Source organism: Budorcas taxicolor, chromosome 4 (genome assembly GCF_023091745.1).
Source record: "Budorcas taxicolor isolate Tak-1 chromosome 4, Takin1.1, whole genome shotgun sequence".
Taxonomy (NCBI): domain Eukaryota; kingdom Metazoa; phylum Chordata; class Mammalia; order Artiodactyla; family Bovidae; genus Budorcas; species Budorcas taxicolor.
Window position 1 is genome coordinate 42388418 of NC_068913.1, and position 12356 is coordinate 42400773.

Below are 12356 nucleotides of genomic sequence, written 5' to 3' on the forward strand. Positions count from 1 at the left end.
TAGAGTGAAGTGGTTAACAATGAAATAGATGCTATGAGTTTGATTCCCAGTTTGATCATATGCTAACCATTTAAACTTGGGGATGACCCACAGAGATGTTATGGGGAGGGAGGTGGGAGGGGGGTTCATGTTTGGGAACACATGTAAGAATTAAAGATTTTAAAATTAGAAAAATAAAATAAAATTAAATTAAAAAAAAAAAAAAAAAAAAAAAAAAACTTGGGCAGGCTATTTGATTTCTTGTACCTCAGCTTCCTTATTTGTAAAATAGGGATAATAATAATATTGGAAATAATATGAGGTTGAATGATATGAAATTAATATTTCTGAAAGTCAATATAGGTGAAATATGGTATAATTATATTAATTATTTCATTCATAGCATTCCTGTCTGAACCAGTCATGTGGCAATAGCTCATGTAAAATTCTGTGACACTTCTGCTATTTAATCATTTCTATATTTATTCTCCATCCAGTGAAATCAAAACTTTCCTAAACAGCAGAAACATACTGAAAAAAGTCTTTTTCTTCTTCACTCACTACCACAATTTGTTCTGTTTAGAACCAGTTACAAGCAGTCTTCCTATGATCAAAACATTTTCTCCTATGTGTATACATGCTGAGAGAAAGAGAGGATTAGAATATCAGTGCCAGTTGTGCTAATAGTCAAAAAGTGATTTTGGTCTCAGGTTATTATCAAGTCATCACTTAAACCTCAGAATAACAAGTGGTGAAATTGATTAGATGTAATATGTTTCTGAAACTCAGGAAATCAGCCTCCAAGTGTTTATATAAGAACCTAAAATGGGAGAGTTTTTCTTTGGCATGAAAAGTATACTATGTTGATATTAAATTGGGCTGGAGGAAGAAAATTACGCTGACCTGCTGTTTCTTAAAACATTTTAAATGATTTTATTATTGGAGTTAATATGCAAATACATGTTTAATCCATGTTTTACTACTATTTAAATTTAGAGTTTATTTTAGATTATTTCGTGTTCTCATAATTATTATTAAATTAAAGCAAGTTCTACTATCTTTAATAACCTATATGCCTCTGGCACTTTTTTGAGCTTTTAGATACTATAATAAGGTAAAAATTATTTTATCATATCTAGAAATAGTCTAAGCATATACCATGAAATTAATATATATGAGTATAAAATTTACTATCAAATATTGAAATTATAGTCATTTTAATAAGTCAAAATAATCATCATTTATGTTTATTTTATCTGGAAGCATTTTGTGGCTATGAGAAGATCATTCTTTTCAAGAATAGGGAAAGGAAATTGTGTAATTGAATGATGGTATGATTGAACATTAGTCTTTTAATTGAAAAAGATATCTTGATTTTCTGTCTTGATGTTCCATGGTTAATATCATAGGTAAATTCAAACTATTTAAAATTGCTTATTATATAATATTCAGCAATATTAATCAAGTGATATTTTATAGTGTCAGGTGATAAATTATCCTTTCTGAGTGGTGCCAGAACTTTGACCTTTTTCTGAAGTCCTTTGATAATTTCTGCTTTCCACATTCATGGCAGCTCATGCCATTGACTTTTAGTCTATCTAGCAAGATTGCATAAATCTGCAGGTCCCACTCAGTTCTACTAGGAATCATGATCTGAAACACTGGTATAAAAGCATTCAGCTATAATGCATAAAACCCTACATAATGCATAATTATCTATAATGCATAAAAACCCTACAAAATTTCCTTTGGAAATAGTGAATAAAGAAATATAATGGTAAAATGTGTTGACTATTTTACGCCATTTCAGATATTGGTATCAGGTGTCATCTTTGAGAACCAGAAAGTATCAGAGTCCCAACTCTAGAGAACATGATGAGATGGTTTTCTTATCTTTTTAAATTAAGCACTTTATTTTTTTAATGGTGCTTATATATAGGTAATAACTTTGCCAATTTGCTGTTAGTCCATTAAATAATGCAAGTTACATGCAATGAGTTTTAATTGTAGAGAAAAACTGTCTGGTAGTACAACATATATATAGATGTTTGTAAAATAGCAGTATTAACCTAAGTGCTCTTGAGGCAGGGGCGAGACACTTAACTCTCTGTGCTTACACATAGTTCAAAGATTTGACATCTACACGTATGCCAAACAGATACATATGCTAATCTCATATTTAAAATAATTTTGTAAACTAAATTTAAAAGAAACAGTTTTATTTAAATGAAGAAAAAGTCACAACAGCTTTACATAATTAAAACAAGCAAGGTCAACACCACTATATGAAAATCTGAGCACAAAAGTAGGCTGTCTTAACTATACTACACAGCTCCTGACCATTGAAGGGCTTCTGATGATGTCTTGAAAAGTGAAAGTGAAGTTGTTTAGTTGTGTCCAACTCTTTGTGACCCGTGGACTGTAACTTATCAAGTTCCTCTGACCATGGGATTTTCCAGGCAAGAGTACTGGAGTGGGTTGCCATTTCCTTCTCCAGGGGATCTTCCTGACCCAGGGATTGAACCCAGGTCTCCTGCATTGCAGGCAGATGCTTTACCATCTAAGCCACTTAATCTTAGCCAAAAGGCTGAGAAGTGATGTTTTAGAGATGATGTCTTAGTCTGTGAATATTGAGCTGGGTTACAGTATGACCCAAAGATTGCAGGTAACCCTCATTTCAAAAGTAAGAAGGGAAAACACTCTATTTCTTTATTTTATCCCACTTCATTACTTGGCACTACTGAAAATAGAATTTTAAAGTTATTAGTGACTATGTTCTAACTACTATTTCCTTAATTTTCATCTGCCTGAGATAATTTTACTTTTTCCTTAAAAACTGACTTCATAATAACTTCTAAAAAAAAGTTACAGTCTATTGTTTTCATTGCTTCATATAAAATAATTTTTCTGTTTTCTGTTGTCTTCCTACTTACCTCTGAATGCATAAATCCCGTAGTAATTTCTCTGCGCTTTTGTCTCTATATTCAAACTCTCCTTAAACATATCTATTGTTTAGTTTTATCTGTATTCTCTATAATAATGAACAAATCTCTGAACCTTCCCTTGGAAATATACACTGATGTTCTTTTCAAATCACTTATAAAACCTCTGTGCTTTATTCTTCTAAGGTATACATATTTCTATCAAGAACACAACTGGACATCTTGTGGTTTGAAACTTTTACTCCTCTCTCCCCCTATTTATTTAGTTCCTCTATCCATTGCATTCCATCACCCATCGGTCCTACATACTCCATCACACTAGACCAGAGAGCCTTTAGTTATGTGCAAACTGTGCAAAGATCTGTTTAAAAGTGAGTGCTAAATTCTCCTTGAGAGTGGTCATGTCTTACATAACATTTCCTGTTTTTGGTCTCCTCACTATCCAACACTTTCTATTGTAGAATTAGAGAGTGCAAAATGTTTAAATCATCTCATCTCTGCCTTAAGATTGCCTAGGTTTAGAAACTAACTCATATTCCTTTTGGCTGGGTAAGTTGTCAGGTTGATTTAAGGTCTCGTGATGGTAGTACCTTCTCATTGATATTTGTGAAGATTAAATGAATTAGTATATATGAAGCTCTTAGTAGGACTAAAAAATGCCTTATTTATTTAGTATATAGTATAATATATTAGTATGTGTGGCATATAACTTACTAGTTATCGTATTGCCATTTCTTTCTTCAGTATATTTGATACCAGTCTCTAAATGCAGATTCTGTTATATCTAACAACTACAGGTAAATATACACTACTATTGCCTGTCATGTCACTACTTAAATAGTCTTCTGCCTGATGCTCAAAAGTTTCCTAAATTTTACCCCATGTTATTATCTTTCCAATCATCTTTGCTGTTATTTCTTTGTTTTGACACATTAAAAAAAATTTTTTTTCCTTCTATTGTCACAATATTTAGTTGCATTTCCACAACTTTTTTCCATAGCATTAAGCAGTCCCTTGACACTTTTATTGGAACTCTCTTTGGGCTGTCAAAATTTTATACTTCAAAATCCAACTCAAGTCTCACCTTCTTCCTGAAGTTATTGAATACTCTACGAAAGTTCTCTTTCTAAATAGTGTATGCTTTAGAATTCAATTACAGAGTTTCACAAGTCTCTAGTTTTTTTACAATGTGGTTTTTCCCAGTTAAAATTTATATTTCTTGAGATAAATATTGATTGTCTCTTAGCCTCTATACAAATTTTTGATGTCTCAAAACTCTTATTTCCTCAAGATTAGCCATATGAACTTAGAGATAAATATTAAAAATTAAAATAGATGTTAGTGCCTCTCATGACACAGAGACTCTGTATGTATAATATTGTTGAATAATAAGAAACTATAGATGATCACTGTTTGCTACTGATTATCAAGTATGAATTAAAAAAAAATCTTAGTCTAAGAATCTTAGTCTAAGATGCTGTACACTGGAAGATTATTGTGGCTTTTCTCTTCTTAAGATTAAAAAAAAAAAGTTATAGTCTGTGTGTCAAAATTTATCCTGTTCTCACTCCACAGATACAGAAGGGAAGTGAGTTTATAGAGCAGAAAGGATACAGGACAATAGCAGTTCTCTCTAACACGTTAGGCACTCCATACCTCACCATCTCCTGTCGGTCTCTATTGAGCTATATTAAAATAATATCAAGAAAACTGGGAATTCCAAGGAAGGAGATGGTATTTAATGTGTAATATTTCCAGTTAAATTCATGAAGTTAAACTTTTTGCTGTCAGTTAGCAAGAGAAAAGATAGAAATGCCTGTGTGGTTCTTAAGCAAATATAGCATACAAGTATAGAAACTGTACCAAAAATGTTCTATTTCTTAATCTGTTGTGCTAAGACAATAGCTATAATAGTACAGTCAGAAAAATTCTTAAATTTACAGACTAAGCATTTAGCTGAACAAAAACAAACCAAAAAAAGCTTTGGAAAATAGTAACTTCTTGTGCTGGGTAACTAGATTTGAAATTAAATCTTCATATTGTCAGGCAGTGCTTTAGTGAAAAATAATTGTAATTATTTAAACTCCTAGTAAGAGCAGGATGTCAAACATGGGTGAATGGATGAGACAGATAAAGGTCTTGACAGGAACAGAAACCCCCGTATGAGTTGGTAGTCTAGCCCATTTTATGATTCAGTTCTTGTTGATCTCCTCTGTACATTGTGCTTACTGACATCTAGACCACTGGCATCTGAACCAGGATGACAGCTGAGGCTAGCACTCAGATAAGTTTATTTGGCCAGCATTGTATTTTAAAAATAAACATACATGCCTCTCAGTAGGCCACACACTTTTAACTTCACAGTAGTCATTGTCTTGTTTATATATTGTTCTTGGTAGCTTTTTTTAAGGCTTGTCTCCAAACCCTGAAGTTATTTGAATTTGCTACCCCTGGTTTAGGGCTCCAGCAGACCTACATCTCCCTACCCTAGTCTTCCTTTTCTTTATCAATTAAAGTTGGTGTGTATAAAGCTGAATTAGAAGGAACTACGATGAGAGACAGATTCTAGTTTGTTGTACAAAGCCTATGTATTAAGTCACTTTATTTTTAGTTAATCTACAGTGAACTTGTTTGTATACATATATATATAGGCACACACACATATACATACACACATATACATACATATATGTACTAGGATATGTTCTGCATAACATTTCTGAAAGTATTTTGTAAAAATCCCTTATCAACCTTCATCAGTAGGAAATGTTTATAAGAATCATATTATTAATATTACACACATATAGAACAGTTTACCAAACAAAAATAAATTTTACCAGTTTTACCAAATATTCCTAAATCAATATTAAACACAGTATTAAGTTATATATAATTTTACTTTAATCAACTGTAACCAAAGTGCAACTACTTTTATAAATGTACCCTCACAAAATAACACTCATTTCTCATTCAAAAGCATATGAAAAGCATATCAGCATACTCTTTGGACATAATTAAATGGAATTATTTCTACTTATGTGCATACCTGTAATAGTTTTTATCAGAAATTAAAATATTTAGACTTAAGATGACAGTACATTCATATAGAGTATACATCATACTTTGATTATTTCTCTATCATGTAGAGTTTCAGTTGTTCAAAATCACCTTTGTGTTAAATTGCTGGTTATAATGAAATATAAAACAGAAACCCTAAGCCAAACACAAATCAAGGTAGACTGAATCAGGATGAAAAGAAATATTCTCGATACCACTTGTACCTTTTTAATTGTCTTCTCAATGAGCATGTCTCCAACTGGCATTAGAATCCCTCCAAACACAGCCAGGACTGCACCAATGACAGCACCAGTGATGAGCCCACAGTTTCTATTGCACCCCATTTTTCTTGTTCAAGGAAAAACTGACGTTCAGCACCTGCTTCTTTCAAACTCCCAGGTCTGATAAAGGTGGTTGCCAAGAGGTCTGGTTCTTTCGTTAGAAGGAGATCATAAAACAGAAGCATAAATATCAGTACAAAAAGATCAAAGTACAAGGAAAACACGCAACTGAAACAAATCATTTTGCCAGGTATAAACAGACTTTTTTTTTTTTTTAGAAAACTTTCTAGGTCTTGTATTTTTTTTTTTTTAATTTGACTACCTACCAGTGGTAGAAACAATAAATATCATCACATAGAGCAATTCCTCAAAATCCTCCTCTTTTTTTTTCCTGTGGATAATTAACATACTGAAATCTTATCTATGGAGAATATGCATATGTACTCTTGCCCTCTGCCTACCTGTCAGCCTGGGACACTTATGGACATTTTTGCCCTCTATCTGGCTTTTCCACCTAAACACAGCCATTTATACAGTACTACCTGGGGAACAACAGACTGGTTCCAAATAGGAAAAGGAGTACATCAAGGCTGTATATTGTCACCCTGCTTATTTAACTTCTATGCAGAGTACATCATGAGAAACACTGGGCTGGAAGAAGTACAAGCTAGAATCAAGATTGCCGGGAGAAATATCAATAACCTCAGATATGCAGATAACACCACCCTTATGGCAGAAAGTGAAGAATTAAAAAGCCTCTTGATGAAAGTGAAAGAGGAGAGTGAAAAAGTTGGCTTATAGCTCAATATTCGGAAAAGATCATGGCATTTGGTCCCATCACTTCATGGCAAATAGATGGAGAAACAGTGGAAACAGTGACTGACTTAATTTTATGGACTTCAAAACCACTGCAGATGGTGATTGCAGTCATGAAATTAAAAGACACTTACTCCTTGGAAGGAAAGTTATGACCAACCTAGACAGCATATTAAAAAGCAGAGACATTACTTTGTTAACAAAGGTCCATCTAGTCAAGGCTATGGTTTTTCCAGTGGTTATGTATGGATGTGAGAGTTGGACTATAGAGAAAGCTGAGCACTGAAGAATTGATGCTTTTGAACTGTGGTGTTGGAGAAAACTCTTTAGAGTCCCTTGGACTGCCAGGAGATCCAACCAGTCTATCCTAAAGGAGATCAGTCCTGGGTGTTCATTGGAAGGAGTAATTCTGAAGCTGAAACTCCAATACTTTGGCCACCTGAGGTGGAAGAGCTGGCTCATTTGAAAAGACCCTAATGCTGGGAAAGATTGAGGGCAGGAGAAGGGGACAACAGAGGATAGGATGGTTGGATGGCATCACTGATTCGATGGATGTGAGTTTGGGTAGACTCCGGGAGTTGGTGATGGTCAGGGAGGCTTGGCGTGCTGTGGTTCACGGAGTCACAAAGAGTCGGATGCGACTGAACTGAACTGAACCTGGTGTTCTGCAAACTGAATGTGGGTTGACTGGAGTCTATTCCATCTAAATTCTAAACAAGAACGATAACAAATGTCTTCTTTACCTTTTCACAATTAGAAAGATACAGTTTTTACAGGAAATGATCTGATGAGTCTTAGAAGGAGTCAGTTCTTCTAATCACTGGTAGCCTATCTGTTAAAACAAAAAACATGAGTAAATTAGGGAAATACATTGTCAGAAAATTAACACTACACTACTCTCTAATATCACCAAAATTATAATCACTGTTAAAAGAAATTTCCATTCTCATGGATATTGAGTTCGTGCTTGAATTCTTTCTTATCAACTGTGTTGAAAATGTTGAAATATTTTACATAATATTTTCACTTCTTTTTAATAACTGATTTTTATATCATCTAAAGGTAAACAGAACTTGAAGAAAATATGTAAGGTAGAGTATATCTAGATTCTGTAATAGGTATAGCTTTCTTACTAGCCTCAAATACATATATTTTAACATATTCAAGAGCAATAGTGTTCCGTTTGTTGTAGGGAGCTGATTCATAGGGCTTCCCTGGTGACTCAGTGGTAAAGAATCTGGCTGCCAATACAGGAGATGTGGGTTGAATCCCTGGGTTGGGACGATCCCCTGGAGAAGCAAGTGGCAATCCACTCCGGTATTTTCGCCTGGGAAATCCCATGGACAGAGGAGCCTGGTGGGCTACAGTTCATGAGGTTACAAAAGAATCAGACACACTTAGAGACTAAACAACAACAATAAACTGATTCTTAAAAATTCTGTTAAAATCAACTCGATTGTGTCAATACGTATTTCACTTAGTCTTATCTTTGGAAAAAAATTCCTAGCATAATAAGCAGATCCTATGGTAACAAGACTTTATTATTCAAATACCTAAAACATACTATTTAAGCAGTTTTGATTGCAGTAGGAAATCTGTACTAGAGTTGACCTGACATTGATAAACAGAACGTGCTTTGTAGCTTGTAAACAAATACTCTCTAATTCAGAATGCCCTTGCCCAAGGAAGACAAAAATTGCAACAGATTGGAGGGACGCACAATATTTTTGTCAGTCTTGTAAGGATAATAGTAAAAATCATACTTCGTTATGGTTTCAGATTTTTCCCTCCATAGCTTGGTTGTGGTTACAGTACCATTCTGATGGTTTTATTAGTATTTCTTTCCACTTGAGTAAGCATTTAATTGTTTAAAATTATTAATTGCATAGCTAAGAAAATGTTAAGAATAATGTTATTAAAATAAAGGAATAAGACTTTCCCTCAAAATGGAAAAAGGCAAATCTTACAAACTTTTTTCATTCTTCAGGATTTCCATTCTCTTATACCAAATACCTAGGATGATCCACTGTAAATCAGAATGAACAATCTGATTCACACTGAGGTCCTGGTGGCCTAAGAAGTTTGAATAGTCATTAATGTCACATGTTTTTTCCCAATGTAAACAAAACACACAAGCCTAAACAAGTGGTTTACTTTTCCCGTGGAATTTTATGTCTCTGAGCAAGTTGAGTTGTTGTTGTTTAGTTGCTAAGTCATTAGCAACTCTTAGCAACCCATAGGCTGCAGCACGCCAGGCTCCACTATCCTCCACTATCTCCTGGAGTTTGCTCAAATTCAGATCCATTGAGTCCATGATGCTATCGAACTATCTCATCCTCTGCTACCCCTTTCTCCTGTTGCCTTCAGTCTTTCCCAGCATCAACGTCTTTTCTAATTAGTCAGCTCGTCACATCAGGTGGCCAAAGTATTGGAGCTTCAACCAGTCCTTCCAATGAATATTCAGGGTTGATTTCTTTTGGGATTGACTGGTTTGATCTCCTTGTAGTCCAAGAGACTCTCAAGAGTCTTCTCCAGCCCCCTAGTTTGAAAGCATCAATTTGTTGGCATTCGGCCTTCTTTATGGTTCAACTGTCACATCTGTACATGACTGCTATAAAAACCATAGCTTTGGCTATACAGACCTTTGTAGGAAAAGTGATGTCTTTGCTTTTCAGTACACTAAGTTTGGCATAGCTTTCCTTCCTTTATTAATTGCTTGGGGGTAGAACTCGCCTGCCAGTGCAGGAGATGTAAGAGACACAGGTTAGTTTCCTGGGTCAGGAAGATCCCCTAGAAAAGGGAATGGCCACCCACTCCATTCTAGACTGGAGAATTCCATGGACAGAGGAGCCTGGTGGGCTACAGTCCATAGGGTCACATTGGTCATGACTGAAATGATTTAACACAGAGGATGAGGAATAACATGCTCCCTCCTATGGCTTTGGCTAGGATTGTCATAATACAGTGGAATAAATTATTTAAACTTGATAATAATGACTAGATATTCTCAAGTAGAATCTCTCTTCTACTTGTGAATAGCATTCAAGTGTGCTGTACTGTATGTAAGTGACCATATTCAGGGGAGCTTATCAAGTACTATTTTACTGAATGCCCATCTTATAGACCATTCCGCAGTTCTCATCTGTAAGTAATATTTGAGGTAGACATCAAAATGCAGGGTTCCAAACTGCTGTAATTAAGGGTGGGAGACTTGAGATGAAACCAAAGTGCGAATGGCCACTTTCTTGCCAGATGACCATGGGCAAGCTATTTAGTTGCTCTGTTCCTCAATTTCTTCATGTGTAAAGTAAGATTATAAGATGAGACCCCCATTTTTTCATTTAAGCAGCTAGACTGATTCTTCACTCAAATCCTTACATGGAAGACCAAGCCAAGTGACTTAGATTACAGCATTTGTGGGACCACCGAGACCCTGATTCCTAACTAGGTCTCCTGTGTCCCACCTAGCACTATCTTGTCCCATGTTTAGGATGCTTGAGGAGCATCTCTGTAGAACCTGTGGATTGCAATTTATTAAAAAATTGGATAGGAAACCCCAAGGGTCAAATTCTAGTTTTGTTTATATAATATCAGGAATACAACTCAAATCATCTCTTTTGGAAAGATATTATCTACATAAATGCCACAAAAGTATTCAATATTAATGTCCTTTGCAGTTCTGTCAGATGGAATATAAAATGATTTTAAAATTACAAATCTTTTGTTTCTGAAATGGATATAGGTGTGTATTATTTGTCTGTTCCCAGATTCTGTGCCTTCACCTAGTTGAGAATCTGTCTGACCTTTCCCAGAATCATTATCCTTTATTTAAGCAGTCCCATGGACTATAGTGAAGAGTCCCAAGGGGCAAAAAGTCCCCAAAAATCTGCTGGATGAACCACTGTGTTCTTTAGCACCTTCCTCTCTAAACATGAAAGTGCATTATTATACCATCCAAGGACCCTGCACCCAGAGATGTCAAGTTATTGGCAGACCTGGGTACTGCCTAGACTCTGTCTGTTTTGAACTTAAAACTGAAGTGAGATAGTGCACACAGCCCAGTGCTGTTGAGTCAAGTTCATCAGAAAACACAAGTGTCAATGATTTATTCTGCTAAATTGGATGCTTAGACAGTTACTAGTATAACACTGGTCTGGATGATGTCTAAGCAAAGATAGTAGTGTGACTCACATTCCTGCATACATACACTGATATTTTTGACAAAAAGAGATTGACTTTATGAACTTTTTGCCCAGCTTATTTTGTTATCTTGATGGAAGTTTTTTTTCTCTAGAAATAGGTAAGATATTTTATATAAATGTAATCCTTCTTTATCAATGGCTTTGCTTTCCACCATGGTTTCACTTATCCACAGTCAAAAGTAGTCAACTGAAGCTAACTGAATCTGTAGAAAGTAAAATCTTGGATGAAGGGGGACTACTTGGGATTTGGTGCTATCTCTAGGTTCAGGCACCCACTGAGGGTCTTGGGTTTATCATGCTTCTGTGCCTTGTTACCATAAGTGTTGTTATTATAATCATACTTCAAGCTTATGCTTCATACTACAAAATTACAAATACAGGCTGACCCTTGAACACAGAGGGGTTATGGACAATGCAGGCAGTGGAAAATCCACATATAACTACACCATCAGCTTACCTGTGGTATCCAACCAACTGCATATATGGGATCAGGTTGTACTGTAGTATTTATTGAAAAGATACTCCATAAAAGTGCACTGACAAAGTTCAAACCTGTTGTGTCCAAGGGTCAGCTGTAATTTTGCTTCCCCAGGAGGCAAAGTAGTAAAGAATCTGCCTGCCAATGCAGGAGGTGTGGATTTAATCCTAGGGTCATGAAGATTCCACGGAGAAGGAAATGGCAACCTACTCCAATATTCTTGCCTGGAAAAATCCCGTTGGACAGAGGAGCCTAGCGGCCTACAGTAAGTACATGGGGTTGTTGCAAAGAGTCAGACGGGACTTAGCGACCGAGCATACATGCCACTGTAGTTTTATTCACCTGAAGCAAAGGAGGAACCAACAAATTAAATAGGACATGCACTGAATACATGAGAAAAGTTCAGCTTACTCAGCATGCTGTACTCAACAACAGCTGTATAAAGTGTAGTTTGTCTCCACTATTCTCTCAAATGTAGCTATTTAGAGCAGATAAGATTTGCATTTTGCACACTTGGTTTGCTTAGTCATACAGATTCTTTCATAATAAAATTTATTTTTTTTTTGCTAATTTTAGGTTAAATTTTATTCTTTACCCTTAT

At 35.3% G+C, this 12356-nt stretch overlaps 1 protein-coding gene across 7 annotated transcripts in view; it reads right to left on the reverse strand.

The window, feature by feature from the left end:
- The window catches only part of LOC128046803 (platelet glycoprotein 4), a 97385-nt gene that overhangs the window by 27445 nt on the left and 57584 nt on the right, over positions 1 to 12356 (reverse strand). For all 7 annotated transcript variants that reach the window (XM_052639007.1, XM_052639012.1, XM_052639011.1 and 4 more), the window contains 2 exons: positions 7819 to 7907; positions 6203 to 6410 (listed from right to left, as the gene is read on the reverse strand). In XM_052639007.1, coding sequence (XP_052494967.1) covers positions 6203 to 6322 — 120 coding nt within the window. In that variant the 5' untranslated portion in view covers positions 6323 to 6410; positions 7819 to 7907. The remainder of the gene's footprint in view (positions 1 to 6202; positions 6411 to 7818; positions 7908 to 12356) is intronic.